The sequence below is a fragment of the Gekko japonicus genome, unplaced genomic scaffold (genome assembly GCF_001447785.1).
Source record: "Gekko japonicus isolate JY-2015 unplaced genomic scaffold, Gekko_japonicus_V1.1 scaffold283, whole genome shotgun sequence".
NCBI classification, from domain to species: Eukaryota; Metazoa; Chordata; class Lepidosauria; order Squamata; family Gekkonidae; genus Gekko; species Gekko japonicus.
The window spans coordinates 724,139-744,864 of NW_015166429.1; the positions used below are offsets into that span (position 1 = coordinate 724,139).

The 20,726-nt window shown below is 46.3% G+C and overlaps 1 protein-coding gene across 1 annotated transcript in view; it reads right to left on the reverse strand.

Annotated features, from left to right (window-relative positions):
• PLXNB2 (plexin B2) overlaps positions 1 to 20,726 on the reverse strand; it is a 147,918-nt gene that overhangs the window by 108,332 nt on the left and 18,860 nt on the right. Inside the window, exons 5-6 of the mRNA XM_015411815.1 lie at positions 19,290 to 19,368; positions 4,378 to 4,532 (exon numbers count right to left, since the gene is read on the reverse strand). Coding sequence (XP_015267301.1) covers positions 4,378 to 4,532; positions 19,290 to 19,368 — 234 coding nt within the window. The remainder of the gene's footprint in view (positions 1 to 4,377; positions 4,533 to 19,289; positions 19,369 to 20,726) is intronic.

Consider the following 20,726-nt stretch of genomic DNA (forward strand, 5'->3'; position numbering starts at 1 on the left):
CTCTGGCTAGAGTGGTGCAATGACGAGGCCATGCAAGGCCCTCTTCATTGAGGCTGCTGCTGGGGTGCCCCTGCAGATGTGCCCATAGGTGCTGGCCCTAAGCAGGGGTCTGCTGTTCAGGCAGCCCGTCCTCCAGTTGTTGCTGAGGCTCAGCAGCAGGAGGAGGAGCAGCCTGAGCTGTCTTTTGGGGTGAGCCTTGAGGATGAGAGTGTTCCGACTCTGGAGCTCAGCTCAGGGACCAAAAGATTTATGGAGGAGCTAGAGGAAAGGCTGGATGCCTTTCCCACTGCTCTGGTTCCTTCAGAGTCCAGCAGGCCTTCATAGGAGGAACAGGTGGAGCAAGAGGAAGAGATGGAGGTGCACCCCATGCTGCTGCCATCTCAACCTCTTTCCCCTCAGGTATCTCTTTCTTCGGTCACCCTAAGACATGTTGTGTCTGCCCTGAGCTCCTCACAGGAGGTGGCTCCAGGGGTGCCTACACCCGCTGGTCTGCATGGGTGCCCCTATACCTCTGAATCCTGGAAGCACTTCCAGCTGACACAGAACCCCTGCTTCACACAGTGCCAGCTGTGTAGAGCCCGGATCAGTCAAGGGAAAGACTCCAATCATCTCTTGACTACTGGCTTGCAGAACCATTTGAAGAAGCACCACCAGGCAGTGCTTCTTGGGGGGGGGGGGCAGAGGCTGCTGCTGGAGTGTCCAAGCGTCCACCACCAGCCAACCACCACCATCTGACAGAGATGCTTGGTGAGGTTGGCACTAGGGTGCTGGGGGGGGGGGAACAGTAGGCAAGTAGGAGGGTCACTCACTTCCTTGTCAAAATAGTTGCTATAGACAGCTTCTCCTTCTCCATAGTTGAAGGCGCTGCTTTTCACAAGATGCTCCATGATGCCTACCCCTAGTACATACACCCTGCTCGCACCATGCTGAGCAGGACCATGTTGCCCTCATTGTACACGGCTATCAGGGACTATGTGAAGGCACAGTTGTCCCACACTTGCGGGAGAACTGTGCACTTAACGTCCAACATCTGGACCTCTGCACAGGCACATAATGTGAATCTCTCACTGACTGTACACTGGTGGAAACCCAGTGACACGATGGGTGGGGAACCTACTAGTGTTAGGCAGGGTCAGGGCAACCAGGCCAGGTATTGCCAGGCTCTGCTGCATACCAAGGTACTTGACAGGCTGCACATGGCAAAGAACATTTCAACCACTATCGAGAAACAGTTAGCAGTATGGGTAGGCAGAGACCTCTCCGTGGGCTTCAGAGGGGCTCAGCTACTGGGTGCCTTGGCTGAGGCATCACTCCATCCCCCTCTGTGGGGTCTATGGACACCTGTCCCCAGCTGGGGCAGTGTCTGGTGGGTTCAGGGCTCTGACCCACTGTCCCCTTTGCTCAAGCCAGGGCAGCGGGGCTTAGCTACTGGATGTCTCTCTCAGCTGAGGCCCTACACAGTCCCCCCCTGTGGGGCTTATGAATACCTGTCTCCATCTGGACCACTGTCTGGTGGGCTCAGGGCTCTGACCCACCAGTCCTTCCACTAGTTTTATTTGGGGTAGTTTTATTTTCATTGTGTGTGTTTGTTTTCCTAAGTCCTTCCTGTCTACCAACCTAGCCCAATGTGCCCTGCCCAGGTGGCAAATTTTAACCTAACCGCGTGTGTCCCTCTGCCAGGCCAAGGAGCTCGAATACTGAATTGTTGTGATTTAGTATCTAAAAGCCCAATGTGGCCTGCCCCAGGTGGCAAATTTTAACCTAACCCTGACCCTCTGCTATAGCCAGGCCGAGGGGCTCAGTTACTGAGTTGTAGTATTTTCATTATGTGTGTGTGTTTTCTTTTGGTCTTCTTGTCTAACAGCCCAGCCCCATAAGGCCTGCTCCAGGTGGCAAATTTTACCCTAGGCCAATTTGCCCTGCTCTACATGGTGAATTTTAACCAATAGCCTCCCACCGTCCATGCACATCCCCAATCTGCCTCCTTCATCGAAGATATTATTGCTATAGATGAGCATTCCATCTCGAGAGGGGCTACCACTTGAGAGTCCTTCTGCTCGAGGGTCACTCTGCCAATAATACAACCCCTCTCCATGTCTTTCCCCCCCAAGAATCACCCACCCCACTGGGGAGATAGATTCCGGTTCTGGCCAGCCATCCTCACCTTAGAAGGCCTTCCTCTCACTCACCCCACTGGAGAGATGGATTCTGGCTGTAGCCCCTCTCACCTGGGGCTAGCCCAATGTGGCCTGTCCAACGTGGCAAATTTTAACCCAGCCCAACATGGCCAGACCAATGTGGCAAATTTTAACCCAGCCCAATGTGGCCTGCCCAATGTGTCTAATTTCGACCAAGCCCAAGCCTCCTCTCACCCACCCCATTGGGGAGATGGATCCCAGCTGTGGCCCACCTTTCTCACCTGGAGCTCGGAGGGGGTTGTTCTGAGGCATCCTGAACTCACAAACCCACTAACCAGTTTGGTAAACCAAGAAGTTCATGGAGGTTTGCAAACCATGGTTCGTGAGGTTTGATGAATCACAAATCATCATGAACTACCATTTTCCTGGTTCATGCCCCTTCTTACTCTTAGTGTCAATGACTGTCAGAGGTCTTTGTGACATGTTTCAATTTCATGTGTCTTGCCTCCTCTGCCTGAAATAACGCAATTGTGCCCAGCTCCCAAACAACTAGTTTTGAGGTTTATGATGCCCCGGGTGTAAAATACTTCTCTATCCCTGATGGAATGAAAACAGGTATCAAACTGCTAGAAGTTGAAACTCAGCCATACAAGCACTGATTTTTATACAGCCTCCTGCATTATCTAGTTGTGTAACTCCACAGAGATGCTAATTACATTCTTTTTAAAAAAACCAAAAACACCAAGAGCTAACAAATTTCTACCATAAAATCTCAAGTTAAATGCTTTCCCAAATAGCACAAAATCAATAATAAGCTGTAACACTTCAAACACCTAACAGAAATAGAATTCTATTATGGTTTATTACAACACAGCTGCTCAGCAGGCTATGACTATTATATCTAAAACGTCTGCCTTGCATTTCACTCAGTTTATACCTTTCTTGCAGTCATTTAAAGCATCTGATACTCTCCTCTTAGACAACAAAATGTACTGAGACCTCTCTCAAGTAGAAGGTCCTACAGCTAAGGCTTCCTTCCAGCAGACAGGCACCCTGTTCACAAGCACTCATTCTTGTTTTCAAAGGTCTTGATAAAATGGTGGGCCAGGTCCCGAAAAGCTAATCCTAAGGGGCTGGGGCTTGCATTTATTGGACTGCAGCTCTTCAAATCACATGACAAATTACTTTTGAAACCAAAGTCCAGGGGTATTTTACAGACTAACAATACTTAAAAAGGTAAAGGTTCCCTTGCTCGAAAGCCAGTCGAATCCGACTCTAGGGTTGCGGTGCTCATCTCCGTTTCAAAGCCGAAAAGCCAGCACTGTCCGAAGATGTTTCCGTGGTCATGTGGCCGGCATGACTAAACACCAAGGCACACGGAACACTGTTACCTTCCCACCAACGTGGTACCTATTTATCTACTTGCAATTTCTTGCTTTCAAACTGCTAGGTTGGCAGGAGCTGGAACTAGAGACGGGAGCTCACTCCGTCTTGCAGCACCCGGGTCTCGAACTGCTGAACTACTGACCTTCCACAGCCTGCAGTTCAGTGTCTTAACCACTTGAGCCACCGCAGCTCCAACAATACTTACCTCCAGCATAACTACTTTTGAGCTGTGAGATAAAAACTGATGACATGAATAAATCTGGTTAATCAGGTAAGCAACCTGTTTATCTTCGACGTGGTCTCTGTGCTTCACACCCATGGGAGATTAGCGAGCAGTGGCCTACCTGGAGGAAGGTGCTGGCAGGTCATTACTGCGAAGCCAAAGATAAGAAAAGGAGGAAAAAACTAAGAAAAAATCCGAAGAGAAATCTGAAGAGCCTCTGAGGAAAATAGCTACTAATCTCACCGACCAAGGAAAGGTGTTTTCCAGCACGGCGGAAAGGAACCGGTGGGATGTCCACGCCCTCCCCTCTGGGCATGTGTGGTGGGGGTTCCTGCGCATGCCTGAGGTCTGGGCGTGAAAATCTGTTAGAGATTGCTACAATACCGATCAATCCGGTGCAGGCGCACTGGATCCCATGGGTGTGAAGCACAGAGACCACGTCGAAGATTATCTATTATCTGCTGTTTTTAAAGAAGACATACAGAGAATCTTGCTTAGGGACTTGGCAAATTTTGCTAGAATAACCTCAGGAGCCATGATTGCTTTGAAAATTTATTCTAGTAGTACCCTGCCTTCATTTAAAGTATTATCAGAGACATGGATGATATGGGTTAAATACATTTAACTTACCTGAGTAATGACTGGAGGAGGACAGGTAGCAGTTGGAGTTCGGCACACTTTTGTGTAAACACAGTTGTTGTCACACCAGACACATTCGTATTTGGGATCAGCCGCAAGACACAAGCTGCAATCACTTCGACCAAAGGAACAGCTGTATAAAGTCACTGTAAAGATAAGTTGTATATATTTTGAATTTGTTTTAATATCACAATTTATGTTTAAAGTAAGTCAAAGTTTAAAGTACACCAAGGGTATTAGGCACAAAACAAGCCATAAGTTGCACCAGAGGTACCTGCGATGGAGTAGGAAAAATTGCAGTCGATTTTCAGTATGAAAAATGTAGAGAGGTTATATATACGTGTGTGTGTACGCACTAAATCTTATTCTAACAGAGGAAGCCTTCCTCCATTAGAAAAAAAAAATCTTTGGAGATAGACTTAGGAGAACAGAGTCATGGGATCCAGCTTACTGGAAAGAAGTCACAGAATCCAGCCGGTAGAAGCCAGCAATTAGTAAGAACAATAGAACATTCTCCCTTGTAAGGCAGAGAGCAGCAAAAAAGAAGAAGCGGAGTCTTCCTATACAAAAAGCTAGAGAACAATTTTAAAGGAGGCACTCAGTTGTGAGGAAACAGAAATAGTACTGGCTAGTTGTTGCAGGAGATGTCATGCCCCAAACCTGGAGAAGTATTCTTATCAATCTAAGAAAATTCAAGAGGATCAGGCAGTTATTTCACTAATCTGAAATACACAAACCACACTAAAGGTTTCCAAGCTCTATTCACAATATGAAACTATGTAACAAAAAATCAAACTTCACACAGCATAGCCCAACAGGGACTTTCATATATATAGCTTCCTGTTTGCCAACAATAGGTTCAAACCTATTTATGTATCATTTTATAGTTTTCTAAGGCCAAAGGAATCTAAAGAGTTCAGTAGTGTGCAGAAGAAGTTGACAGATTAGGTTGGAGATTAGAAATGGGAAGGCACTGCAGACTACTAGACTCTTGATAAAGAATGATCTGCCAGTTTTGGTTACCACAACCATGAATCACAGAAGAAGACAGAATGGCCTCTTAGGCCCATAACTGTTTTATATTTGTTGATGAAGGGTTCAGCTAACTTGAGATGAATTTGTACAAAAGTGTCTTGAGATACAGCAGCACTTGGCCCAACTGGATAGTACAATGGCCTACTTCCAAAACATGTGGAATAAACCTAAATGCTGGATAATTAGGGCTCAGTGGCAGGGCATCAGTTAAAAGACAACATATCCCAGTCATGAATGTTTTAACATACTCTAATATCCAGGCAGGTGATAGCCACCTAATTGAAAGCAATTATACTAAAGTTTACTAACTACAACATTTTAATTCTAAGTGGCTGCTTCGTGAAAAAGACACTAAGTACAAGTGAAAAACTCTCTGATTACTTGGCTTGGTAGAACTATCATTAACCTTGGCAAGGGAAAAACAATCCTCAGTATGGCTACACTTCCTAAGCAACTCACATTATGGTCAAAGAACTGTTATACTCTCTCTGTTCTGAAAATATTTAAAATGGCACATTCTTACCAAACACATCTTTAGAATAGTTTTTTTCAAAGCATTATAAACTTGCAAGCTGAATTAAGCTTTATTTATTTTGAGGAACAGTAGGCTTGGAGTTTGTTTCCCTTTTTGGACTGGCTTGTAATTGTATTGCTGCAAAGCTGTTCAAGGTGACATAGTTGCATGCTGACACAGAACAGCTGAACTGGACTGGACTGCTTTCCCCTGTGATTGATGACTGACTGAATGGAGAGCTAATGGGCAGACCTGACTAACAGGTTTGGTTAAATTGGAAATGCAAGGCCAGCACATTAGAAGGAAGTGGGAATGGAATGAAAAATCTGCAATACTGGCAGAAGAAGATATTTAGATCTAGAAATTTTAAAACAAACAAACACAGAGCTCTGCGGTTTCCAAAGAGTTTGGCAGAACTGTCAACTTCCAGTACAAGTTCTGCCTCTTGACCTTGGTATCAGATGGAAGCAGGAAAAAACACACCCTTTCCCTTCGTATTAGTACCTACATATGTAGCCCTGTCTAATGTTGATTCTCATCACTGCTGTGGTTCTGAAATGTACTACAGGCGTCCACCTCTAGCCTTCGCCAGATGGGTGGGCTGGTTTGCTAAGAAAAGCATGCAGAAGTTATTAGCTCTTGGTTGGTTATTATGGGAAACATTAAGCTGGACTATTTGGACCATTGGTCTAATCCTGCAGAGCTCTTCTCATATGCCTTCTCATATGGCTTATTCTTTCAGGTAACCTGGTATGCATGAGGCGATGGTTCAAACATGGGGCATAGATATGACCGCTTCCCATTTACACAACGAGCTGGAGTTCAAACCCAAATGTGATTAAATATATGGACGTGATTAATTGAATCATCAGCTTCTGAGGTTTAGGAACCATCAGTCTAGCTTAAGCTTTGGCAATTAATAACTGTTCAACCCCACTGGTAGGAATCTGATTCTCTCAGATGATATGGTTATAAACCTGATCAGGAATGCATGGACATTATTTTACATGTCATGATTCTTTCTCAGAGAAATGCACTCATGCATTCCCAGGGCCGGCCCGAGGTGTTTCTGCGCCCTAGGTGGGGTGCAGATGCCAACCTCCCGGTAGAGCCTGGAAACGTCCCAGCTGGCCGCCCCCCTCTGCTGCCGCCCCCTCCCCCTTGGCCTCGATGATCTTGCAGGTGGCCAGCGGCAGGGGCCGCGGGGGAAGTTCCGCTCAGCTCGGCTCTTGGGGGCTGCTTAGGGCAGCTGAGCGGGAACCCTTGGGACTGCAGGGCAGCTGCGGCACGGGCGCCTGTCCTGGCTGCGCTAATGACTACCAGATTTGGCCGAGCCGCCACTGCCGCAGAAGGGCCACTGCTGCACCACATTCCTGCAGCTGGGCTGGGGGGGGGGGGGAGGGGGAAGAAGGGAGGCCGCTGAGGTGGGGGGGCGTGTGTGTGCCCGCATGCCACACCACCCCCAAAGTCTTCCGGGATCAAACATTTTTTGGGGGGAGAGGTGGTGGAAGGCGGCCACGTTCTGACGACTCACCGGCTTCCTGGCGGGCCAGCTAGGGTGCTGCTGCTCTGGCTTCCTCCTCCTCGTCCTCCTCCTCCTGCTGCCGCTTCTTCCCATTCCCTCGCCCACCTCTCTGTGACTGCCTTCCCCCCTCTTTTTGGGGAGGGGAAGGAAGGTGAGAAAAAGATGCAGGAGGACTGCGGGGGAAGAGGGGCGGCCACACATCCTTGGGCGCACGTGGTCTAGAGGGAGAAATGAGGCAGTGGTGGCAGTCACCCGGTCGGGCTTTTTGGCGGGGGTTGAGGGGCTTTGGCAGTGGGATGACGGGTCCTGCTAGTGCCCCTAAGGGCCGGCCTGCGCTCTAGGCGAGTGCCTAGTTCGCCTAGTGGGTGAGCCAGCCCTGTGCATGCCCCCATGTGAACACTGAGATACAATTGGTTTGACTCCCAAAACTGGGTAATGGAACTCTTCAGAGTTCTGGATTTGTAAATCCGTTAGCTAGCTGAACCTTCACACTCTACCAAGTAGGATCTCCATTGCTTCTTTTTTTCATCACTGTATGCACATAGGAAAATGAGTCCTTTGTCTGTAAAGGCAGCATCTGAAATGTCTCTAAATCAGGACCATAATATTGTTGAAAGTCCTCACTGTCTAGACCCTATACAGAGACAGAGCTCATTGCGTTAATCATAAGCTTTCTTATACATTGATCAGCTCATTAAATGTACCAGCAGCAAGCCAGAAATTAGATTCAGTTCTTATCCATCATCTTTAGATACCAGCTGGGAAACCACTGATAAAACAGGACAAAGAATAAAAAGGATATATTGGATTTCATACTGTTCAGGGTCTCCAGTGACTATAAAGAGATGTTAGATGTGAGTGTTACTTGGTATTCTCTAAATGTGTTATAGAAGGAATGGATTCATTTATACGGGGCAATGCAATAATTTTTCCTATGAGTCACAGTAACTAAATTCATCTATGCTAAGGATGATACAAAGGAAAAAAAAAAACTATTGTATATGTCCATGTGAACAGGCACATTCACTGTATTCTGCCATTTCTATCAGCGTTCCTTAAACTAAATGCACATTGTAATAAAAGTTATAGAATATATATATATATACACACACACACACATTGTAAACAGAGACTCACTGAACTGTGAGGATGAAAGGGAAAGGATAGTTGTCACATAAGATCTAGTTTTCTGGTCATTCCAACAATAATTCTTTACATTTATTCTAGATATGATTCTTCGACAAGGTTGTCCAAAAATGGACAAAGCATAATACTGCCAGTGTGTTATACAATGGTAAAAATACTCTGCAGTGCTTTATATTGTACCAGATGAAACCTAGAATTTTATTTTGCCTATTTTGTGGTCACATTCCATTAGTGGCTCACAGCAGTCTTATATTAGATGACATAGGGGCATTAGAATTGTAAAAGTATATAGCTACTAGATGTAAGGCCCATTGTGGAAAGAAATACTACGAGCTCCAGAAAGAGGTTCTGGGTGAGTGTCCTGGCTGTGGCTGGTGGGGTGGCGGAGGGAAGGGGAAAATAAAGGGAAGTGAGCCATGCTTATTTCCTTCTGTTTAGCTATAAGGCAGGGCTGTCGGTAGTACGGGAGGAGAACTACATGGTAACAGGTATGGTTCCCTCCACCCCTGGTTTATGTTGATTTGGGGCTATGCAGTGGCAGCTAGGGTAGAAAAGCACCTCCTCCTATGCCATGTTTCCCGAGTTCCAAGGGTCTGGAAAGTAGTTCCATAGCTGATTACACGGTTGCCAACTCTGGGTGGGGAAATACCTATAGATTTGAGGGGTAGAGCCTGGGGAGGGCAGGGTTTGGGGTGGGGAGGGCCCTCAGTAGCGTATCATGCCATAGAGTTCACTGGCAAAAGCAGCCATTTTCTCCAGGAGAACTGATCATGGTCACCTGGAGATCAGTTGTAATAGCTGGAAATCTCCAGGTGCCACCTGGAGATTGGCTTATATGGGGAGAGACCTCAGCAGGAGATAATACCATAGAGTCCACTGGCCAAAGCAGCCATTTTCTCCAGGAGAACTGATCTTAGTCATCTGGAGATAAGTTGTAACAGTTGGAGATCTCCAAGTGCTGCCTGGAGTTTGGCAATACTTAGGGGAGGGCCAGGTTTGTTGAAGGACTTCAGTGAGGTATACTGCCATAGAGCTCACACTCCAAAGCAACCATTTTTGCCATGGGGACTGATCTATATAGTTTGGAGATCAATTGTAATTCAGGGAGATATCCAGGCCTTGCCTTCCCTTCCCCCAACCCCCATTTAAGTTTAACTGATTAACACAACTGACTCCCTGCTAATGCCCCACATTCTCTTGGGACTCCCAACTTGGGAGTTGTAGTTCTAATTCCGTTTGCTATGGTTGCAGTAAGGCCAGCTGAGAACTACAGCTCTCAAGGTGCAATGCATAAAACTGGAGATATAGGAATGGAGGAGTCGTGGGACGGGCCAATAGGATGCCAAGGCAGCTTCCCCAGTGGCCAATGGGAGAGTAGGTGAGTCGTCAACAACATGACTTGCCTTTTATATATTATAGATTCTCTAACAGTGGTGTTTTTCCCCCTGCAACATATATCAAAAAAGTAAATCTATCAAAATAGCTGTACTTATAGAAGGATTTGCAGCTCCATAGAAATTATCAGAATGGGTACATTAGTAATAAGAGTCACTTCATTGAAGTAAAGAGCAAATTTTTTATTAAAAAAGCATTGGAGGGTTAATTCCTGGGATTCAGCCCAGCATAATTATTCTTTGTGAACGAATCTTTATGACTGCCAGGAAATATACTGTTTACACAGGAAGGAAAAAATTTGCAAGGCTAGGACAGTATAATCAGAAACAACTCCAGTGACAGTAGCACAGAAAAGCAAGACATTGCTACATACAGTGGCAAGTCTTCAAATCTAGAAAAAGTGTGCTCTTTTATTTGCCAGCCTGGCTGCAGCGTATGATTAAAAGAGTTTTTGATTAAAATTATTTAGTGGTCTTCAGATCTGGCCACTCTTGCAAAGATCCATTGTGTATGATGCAGATGTTGGAAGGTGCTATACGATTTTTATCATGAGATTGGATGACAGGGTATTAGAAAAACTGTATTTTTCATACTCAGGCAAGCAAATGTCAAGAAAATGTTTGGACCAAACACTAAGATTAAATGTTATCTATTGAAGTGTGTCTGCAGTCAGGCCTCCCACCCCCACACTTCTCTCCAAGGAAACAGAGGCCTCCAGACCATGCCAAGGAAACTGTCCAGGGAGGGCTGCAGAAGCCCAAAGTGATGCCACAGAAGCAGCTTCCCAGCTTCCCACAACACCCAGAAATGCTGGTCAGGCCAGCGGCCAGCCAGCAGCCAAACCCCAGGAGCCAGTAGCACAGGCACAAGTCAACAAGCATGGCAGATGAACAGTAGAATCCACCACAAGTGATGGCCCTTTTGTAATCTGTAGTGGGAGCCAGGAAGGATTCTTTGGAAGGTTTGGGTAGAAAACAGGCTGCATTGACCTCATTGGGCCAGCAGGCCAGAGTAGAAGCCTTATAAGGCTTCCCATGGGGGAGGGACTAGGGAAATAGGATCCCAGGCAGCCATCTGCCCATTGGGCCTAGAACCCTCCACTCCCATAGGACCTTCCCCCAGGATAGGCGGAGTGGGTAATGTCAGAGTTGTCCCACCCTCAGGCAATTCTTTAAAAGGGAGAGCCAGGGATGAAGGGCCAGACCTCATTTAAGGCAACTTGGGAGAGGTTACTAGCAGAAGCGGGAAAAAGAAGAGGGCCTTGTAAACCATCCTCTTCTTGCTCTTTTCTCAGGTTCTTCCCCTAGGGCAAGGCCTACTAAAGTAGGGGTGGAAATTACTGATTTTACTGACCAAAATTCCAAAAAATCTGGCCAAATACTGGCAAAAAACTGTATCACATGCACCAAAGACTTATTTCATGAACACTCCAGTGAATTTTGTAAATAAGTGGGCACTTGTGCAACAAAATATCATCTCTGCTTTCATGTTTTAAGAACCTGATTATGTTTTATACTTTGTGGAAGATTTCACCAAATCACTTTTACTCTTAGGAACAAAGTCCTAAAAGTACTTCGTAACTCCTGGCCACTGTTCAATCAGTTTTGTGGCAGCAGTCTCTACTGATAACCACCTAGAAGAAACATGTTTCAAGAAACAATGATTTGGGATACTGAGATCTCTTTGAATTTTTGTGAAATCCTCCCATTGTGATGGCTACCCATCAAAAAAATCATGAAGAAAGAAAATTAAATTTGATGCATCGTCTCCCCGTTCCGCCATGCCCCTACAGAATGGACTACATGTTTATGTTACAAACGCCAATATCTACCACAGACTGTCTCTCTGTCAAAATATGATAATCATTCATGAGTTTAGTGACAGCCTTTTTGACATTTGGCCCATCATTACTTAGCATTAGCAGTTTTGACCAAGGAAGTTGTGCCAAATCCAAAGTTTCATCCGGTTTACTATAAATATCTTTAGTTGCTGTAGAATCCATAAAAGAGTCTGGAGGTGACTGGTCACTCATCTTTTTGGTTGGTGACCAGTATAAACAGGTTGCTTACCTGTAACTGATGATCTTCGAGTGATCATCTGTGCAGTACCACACATAGATTGGGCGCCTGAGCACGACCTCGACCGGAGAAACTTCCAGAGCTTGCCTCTGAAATCCTTTTTGACGGGCTCTCTTTCCACCCTGGGGAGCACGCACGCACTGCACATGCCTGGAGCAGGGGAGAGAGCCGCCTCCCACTCCGTTCCTTCGACCGCTACAGGTAAGTCCCATCAAGCTAAGGTAAGTGATCAGGAGATGCCAGCAGTGGGCAAGGCCAGGTGGGATTGTGGTACTGCACAGATGACCACTCGAAGATCTTCGTCGTGGTCTCTGTGCAGTCCCACACATGGGTGATTACAAGAGCTGAACCAGTTGGAGGAGGGAGCTGGCAGCTGAAAGAGACAAAAATACTGGTTAGGACACAGCATCATTATTTAAATTCACGGGTCCTACTTAAAGAAGTCGAAGGATCAAGCGAAGAGAGATCGCAGCACCATCAAGCTCGAACATCAAGTGCATAGCGGGACACAAAGGTCTATGCCAAGGACCATGTAGTGGCAGCACAGACGTCTTGTAACGGGACACCAGCCAGGAAGGCCATCGATGTTGATACTGCCCATGTAGAGTGGGCAGTAATACAGGTAGGAATGGGTTGATGCGCCAGTTCATAGCAAAGGGCTATGGTGGAAGCACCCATTTTGACAAACGTTGAGACGAAATCGGCTCCCCCGCAGACTGGGGACCATAGGCAATGAAAAGCCTAGGAGACTTACAAAAAGGCTTCGTTCGGTGCAAGAACATCGAGGCAGTGTAAGGCTCTCTGAGGTGCGTCAGCCGGGTTTGGAAAGAAGGTAGGTAAGATAGACGACTGAGACAGATGAAAGGCAGAAATGACTTTAGGGAGGAAAGAAGGATCTGGTCTGAGAACAACTTTCTCCTTATGGAAAATTGTATAAGGGGGATCAGCTTGAAAGGCAGCAAGTTCCCCTACCCAGCGAGCAGTCGTAATTGCAATCAGGAAGGCCATCTTCCATGAGAGTAACCAAAGATCTATGGAAGCCATAGGTTCGAATGGCTTAGTCATGAGTTGAGTCAGGACAAGTGAGAAACTCCACGAAGGTACAAAGGGCTTCCGCGGGGGACTCAGCTGAAGAAGACCTTTAAGGAAAGACTTTGTGAGACAGTGCGAAAACACTGTAGAGCCCTGTATCAAGTGATGGTATGTGGACCCATAGGGAGGAGTAAATGAGGCCAGATTCCTTCAGGGAGACAACATAGGACAAGATCTCGCACAGAGATGCCTGGATCAGATCAAAGGCATGACGGGAGGCATAAGATTGAAACCTCTTCCACTTCAAGCAGTAAGCGATGCGGGTAGAGGGCTTCCTTGAATTAAGGAGGACGTCAGACACTTCTGGTGGGAAATCTAGGGCAGGATCTTCCAAGCAGTCAGTCAGAAAAAGGCTGGATTGGGGTGCAGGATCCTGCCTCGATCCCGAGAGAGGAGATCGGAGACGAGAGGCAGGGGCCAGAACCTTCATTGGGAGATATGGAGGAGGTGCAGAAACCATACTTGGTGCGGCCACCAGGGCGTGATGAGAATGCAGGAGGTGGCACCAGCCACAATATTCTGAACGACATGGGAGAACAAAGGGAAGGGCGGGAAGAAATAAAACAGGGCGCCTTCCAGGTGTGAAGAAAGGGATCTCCAAGAGACTGAGCAGACGGCGGACCTCTGGTGAAAAAGAGGTGACATTGAGCATTCTCTGTAGTGGTGAAGCTGTCGATGGTGGGACGACTGAAATTGAGGAAGACCAGTCGCAGGTATCGAAGTTGGATGGACCATTCATTGTCTGGCATCCCTGAATGACTCAAATGGTTGGCATCAACGTTTTGAATGCCTGGAATGTGTATCGCCAAGAGCATGATGGAATGGTGGAGGCACCAATTCCAAAGATCAATGGTCGCCCTGCAGAGGTGAAGAGAGGCAGTCCCACCCTGCTTCTTTATGTAGAAAACAGTGGTGGTATTGTCCGAGGCAACTTGGGACAACTTTGGCCCGCAGTATCGGGAGAAAGGACCGTAGAGCAAGAGGAACAGCTCATAGCTTCAGTGCATTGATGTGAAGGATGGCTTCCCAAGGAGACCACGCCCCCTTGGCCAAGAGCATTCCACACTGGGGCCCCTAACCCCAGAGGGATACATCTGTGGACAGCGAAATCTCTGGAGGAGGATGCCGAAAGGGCATGCTGGAGAGGAGATGCTGAGGAAGGGACCACCAGGAGAGGGAGTCGATGACTGGAGTTGGGATTGAAAGGATCTCGTTCCATGGACTCCAGAGAGGATTGAAAGCACGGAGAAGCCAAAGTTGGAGAGGACGCATCCTGAGTCTGGTGTGCTGAACAACGAAGACTGTGGAGGCAAAATATCCCAGGAGCCTCATGATGGACCGAGCAGATTGTCGGGGAGAGGTCTGGAATGTAGCTACCAATAAGATTATGTCCAAGGTTCTCGAGTTTGGAAGAAAGGTGGTCTCAATGGTCATATCGAGGCGGGCACCCAAAAACTGCAGGACCTGGGTAGGGCGGAGAGTCGATTTGGATAGGTTGACACAGAGCCCTAGGGCAGAAAGAAGAGAGAGGGTCGTGTGGACGTCTCGGGCTAGCTGGTCCTCCATAGGGGCAACCAAAAGCCAATCGCCAATATAGGGGTAAAGGGCAATCCCTCCACAATGAAGGTCTGCCACCACAGCCGCCATGAGTTTTGTAAAAACCCTTGGGGCGGTGCAAAGTTTGAACGGGAGGATTTGATACTGGTAATGTGTGTTTCCCACAGTGAAACATCGGAATTTCCGATGTTGGGGGCGGATGGTAACATGAAAATACGCGTCCTGGAGATCTATGGACGATAGCCAGCCAGACTTGGGAAGAGAAAGAATGGATTGCAAAGTCACCATTCAAAACTTGTGGCATGGATCTCGAAGATCCATGATGGCCTGCAAGCCGCCGTCTCTTTTTGGAACTAGGAAATACTTGGAGTAGAAGCCTCGGGTTTGTTGCACATCTGGGATGATGATGGCACCCTTGTCTACAAGGGCTGAAATCTCCAGGGAGAGCGAGGGATCCAGAAGTGTTATGACAAAGTGAGGGAGGACGAGAGGCGAAACGAACTCTATGGCGTACCCGACCCGTACAATGGTGAGGACCCAGGAGTTGGTGGAAATTTCTTCCCAGGTTGGAAGGAAGGGGAAGAGTTGGGTCCGAATTGGAGGGGTAAAGGAGAGAGGCGACGGCAGGCAATCGAAGTGGTCAAATGCACTACTTTGGTTGCTGGGGCTTCCTAGGGGCCTGCTGACGCGGTCGATGAGACTGGGGGGAATCATAAGGCCTCTTTCTCCACCAAGAGGTGGAGGCAGGAGACGGCTGGCACTTATTATAGTAAGGTCTCCAGGATCGGTATTGGGGTCGAGGTGTGGAGGTAGAAACTCCAAGGTTTCGAGCCTGCTTTTGGCTATCATCAACAGCCTTCAAAGCATCATCAGTGGTAGAGTGGAAGAGTCCCTCTCCATCAAAAGGGAGGTCTTCAATCTGGAATTTAACATCTGGTTGAAGAGAGGTGCTCCAAAGCCAAGCGTGACAACGGAGAGCAATGGAAGAGACCAGGACCTTAGACGAACAGGTGACAGCATGACGAATAGAACTGATATGCTGCTTAGAGATCGTACAGATCTCGGATAAAGCTCCTGACAAAGGAAGGCGGTGCTCCTCTGGGAGCGATTCTACAACGGGACACACGGCTGTAGCAACATTAAAGGTGTAGGCTGAAAGGTATGATAAACAGGTATCAATTCTTATATTCATAGAAGCCACCGAATACATTTTCTTGGCAATAACATTGACCTTGCGGCCCTCGCAATCAGGCAGAACGGATTGCTGGACTGGTTGTTTAGACTTCGAAGAGGAGTGCACAACCATCGAATTCGGTGGAGGTTGAGTAAAAAGGAACTTCCCAGAGGACTCTTGAATCTTATAGAGACCCTCATAACGCCTCGAGATTGGGGAAAACAGAAGCAGGGTGATCCCACGATACTTTGAGAGCAGAGAGGTGTACAGGAAGCAGAGGCAGGACTGTAGATGGTGGCAAGTCAGCCTGAACAAGTTTGTGAACTACATCAGTCACTGCGGGTGTCTCAGTGGACCCTTGGACCTGGACAGCAGTAGCCATTCTCGTCACCACTCCAAGTAGGCCTCCGGGCCTTCGGTACGAGATAAAGAGCCCAAGCGACAAGGCTCATCATCGATGCGTATAACATTGGAATCAAGATCACTGGAGTCTGAGTGGTCTGATAGACAAAGGAGAAGGTGATCGCAACAGTTGAGAGACATCAATAGGCGTCTGGTCATCAGCAGGTGGATGGTACCAAGATTCTAAGGGAGAACTCTTCGGGGCATCCATAGATTTTGAGAGCTCTGGAGGCTGATCGAGCGCCAGAGAACAAGCAGACGCAACAGGTTGCAAACGTCTAGAGTATGCAGGAACTTGTCGGCATTCGGGACATTCAGGATGGCGGAATCGATCATAACGATCTCAGCGAGGCGTAGAAGACCTGGAGTACAAACGAGAATAGTACAGCCTCTGGTAGCGGACATCAGGGGACCACGACTGATAATCAGACACCGATCTCAAAGGAGAATTTATTTATTTATTTATGATTAACATTTCTACCCTGCCCTCCCCGCAAACGGGCTCAGGGCGGCTTACATGAGGGCACAAGCCCATACACAAAAACAGTATAAAACATTAAAACTATTAAATCACAACAAAAACAGAATAAAGTGCTCCATACAAACAAGATGGTCTCCGAAGATGGTATCGGTCATTTCATTAGGGTGATATTGCCCTGTCGATGGTCCAAGCCAGTTCAGCAGTATCAGTGCCATGCAAATTGTGGCAGTTCTTCTGGGAACCACCCCTAACCCCGTTGTTTTCTCCACCCTTGATGGTGGTAGTAATGGTAGTGGTGGTAGTGGTAGTGGCGGCCCCTATATAAAAGCCTGGCAGAAGAGCTCCGTCTTGCAGGCCCTGCAGAACTGCATACGGTCCCATAGGGCCCTGATCTCCTCCGGGAGCTCGTTTCACCTGGTGGGGGCCGCCACTGAGAAGGATCTGGCCCTGGTTGCAGCAAGTTTTGCCTCCCGGGGGCCTGGAATCACCAGGCAGTGTTGTGTCCCCGACCGAAGTGCTCTTGGGGGTATGTGTGGGGAAAGGCGGTCCCTCAGGTAGGTCGGCGATCATGCCATCTGCGGTCATAACGAGACCTAGATCTGGATCGACCCCTGAAAAAATGCTCCCTGTCATCCAAATTGTGGATAGGCATATGAGAGTGACAGGAAGATCAAGACTCACAGCGAGACAAAGGTTGGCAAGGTGATCTCGAGGATTGGCCCAACGGAATACGGCCGGAGGGCGAAGACAAAGTAGGTGGTGGTGTCGGAGGCTGAAGATTGGCCTTTTGAGGAAGTGAAGACACCACAGGAGTACAGGTCGATAGACCAGAAATCAGCATGGGATTGAGCTTCGGGGCTGAAGCTGATGTCGAAGGTTTCGATTTCGATTTTGACGCCAATTTATCGTCATGCTTTTTTGGCTTATGCTTTGGTGGTTTTGTTTTTTCTGCCTGCTTCTGGTGAAGCGAAGATTGAGAAGCAGCTGAAGACATGTTCGGGCACAAAACAGTTTCCAGAAGGAACAGTACGAAGCCTGGCCACTCTGTTCCTTCTAGCCTGATGGGTAAAGTTGGCACAGTGGGGACAGGAGTCAACCCGATGAGCTTCGCCTAAGCACAATAGACAAAGATTGTGACCGTCGTCAGATGGAATTTTAGCTGGGCAATGACACACGTCTTAAAAAACTTTTTCTTTCCCATACAAACGCCAAAGGAGATGGGGACGGACAAGAAAGAAAGTGAGGAAAAACTGTTAAAGTTTCCTTCTTCTTCTTTTTTAGAGATTAAATAGAAGATGAAAAAGAAGAACAAAATAAGAATGAAGAAGAGAACTGAAGGTCAAAATACTCAGCTGAGGCAAATCGAAGAGCAACGTTTAGCAAGGTGTGAACATGAAGGTGGTCAAAAAGGAACTGAGTGGGAGGTGGCTCTCTCCCCCGCTCCAGGCATGCTTGCTCCCCAGGGTGGAAAGAGAGCTCGCCAAAAAGGATGTCTGAGGCAAGCTCCAGAGTTTCTCCGGTCGAGGTCGTGCGCAGGCGCTCAACCCATGTGTGGGACTGCACAGAGACCACGACGAAGATCTAACAGCTACCTGCAATTCTTTGTAAGATGCTGCATTGGTGATGTCATCATAACACAAGGTGTAATATGCACCATTAAAGACCTTCAGCAACTGTTTTCTGAAGTATGGAGCCAGCGCATCTGTTGTTAGATACCGTGCCTTTGTCCTTGAGAGGAGAAAATGTTGGGGCACTGCATTTGGAAATATAAACTGGAAAGTTTCCCCAACATGTTCACAAGATGGCTCAAAAGTGAAGTCAGCTGAAATTGTTTTTATTACCCAGATAAGTTCTGCTCTCATTGTACTATCTCTGAACTGAAAAAAAATCTCTCCCTGCTGGGAAGTCATTATGTTTCCCCCAAAATGCAGAAACGAAAACAAAAAAACCACAAATTGCATTCATGAAAACAAAGAAATAATGACTTTACTGACCATTTTTTTAAAAAAACTGAGAAATTAATGACCAAGATAAAAAAACTGACTTTTACTGATTTTACTGACCATTTTCCACCCCTGCTAAAGGAACCCTGGAGAAGAAGATAGCCCTGAATTCCAGCCCGATGCCAGAACCTCACAAAGTAATAATGTGTTCTTTTCCTGGGCAAAAAGCCTATTTAAAGTAATATAATTTACATACTGTTGAGATATTATGATAGTGATTATTACTATTATGCGTTGTGCATAGTATGGCCAGGAGATCCTAAGATTATCTGGCAGGGTATTATTCCTTGGAGGTTGCCTTTCCAAATACAAGCCAAGGCCCACCTTGTTTAGCTTCTGAAATCGGGCTAGCCTGTGCTATCCAGGCTAGGGTTTTGAGATAGGATACATCTGATAATACACAATACTTAAAATCAATCTGCACAAGTGCCAGACTGAGATTTTTGATAAAATAAACTTTTTAAATTTCATTTTCAATTTCATTTCTAACCTCATACTTACCCATCAGCTTGCTGTCAATCTTGACCTGATTTGTTCTAATGTATAAATCAAGAGGCAGAGTTTCACTTGCATGGGGAAACTGGAAAAAAAAGTTATCTGTTACAGATTAAGAAAGCAATTGCTTCTCTGCCTTTTGGCTAAGATCAAGTGTGAAGAAAGCAACCCCAAATAGTTCTACTTAGAATTTTACTCAGGTTTTTTCAGTGGGGCTTACTCTCAGGAAAGTGTTCTTGGGACTACACTGCAAATTATCAGATATTAAGAGCCTAGCTACTATGGTCCTATTGTGACTGCTGCATCATGGGACTAATGCCCCCTACTAAATCAAGAAAAGCTCTGCCAGATAGACCAATAGTCCATCTAGTTCAGCTCCCTGTTTGATACAGTGGCCATGGCAGAAACAGGGCACAGAGACCAAAATCAACATTCTGTTGTTGCTCATCAGCCCTGGGTACATTTAAGTACAGTGGCTACTGATGGACTTTTCCTCTATGAGTTAAATTGTATTGCTCACTGGGGGCCCAGTACTTCCTTTTGTCTCTCCTGAATCTATTTGCTCATCAACTTCAGGTGGCTGTAAATTCTAGCATTCTGAGTGAAGGAAAATAAGTTCTCTTCTATTTTTGCCATCCCAAGTAAAATATTAGCTATCTCTATTGTGCCTCCGACCCCTTGATTATTTTGAGCAGATCCATATTATAACAACACTTCAGAAAAGAAAGCAAACAGATCAATGTGCAGCAAAATTTTATAAGCATATTAACAGTCCCTCAAAAGAACAGAGTGGAGTAATAATGTTCGTTTATTCAGTTTTTTAAAATAAGTAGAACTTCAAGGTTTTCCTTTTAGAATAAATGTGAATGAGGGGAAAAATAAATATTCATGTAAACAAAGTTTAAATTGTGCAAGGACACATAAATGAATGACTTTGCTAAAAGTCCCCTGCCCTCAAAGATGGTTTAGGTGTAATAAAGTGAGACCTTGCACACTGCTCTATTGAGTCACATATCTGGTTTGTCCCAAGCACAGTTATATACCTGGCTGATTCTATAAATATGAACATAAAAAAAATTGAAGATTACAAACAAGAGCAAATGTCCACAGTTCCTTTCATGAACTTTATCAATGTCAACAAGCTTCAGTTTCAAACATTATTTTACATAGATTATACATTATACATAGACACAGAAAACAAATCACAGAAAGGGAGACAGAGTTTTTTGTGATTTGGAGCCCAAAGGAACATCCATATATAGTGTGTTTGACACTCCATTTGGGAATTGCCCTCCTGATGCAACTGCCAAAATATTTTTATCAGTTGTCAGTCCCAAAACTAAGAAGAGCTTTTACTTTGGCAAGAATGAACATTCTTTCCTTGGCAGTTTTGGAGAGCAGATACAATAGAGTATCATACTTTAACAGAACATGCAGATGCTC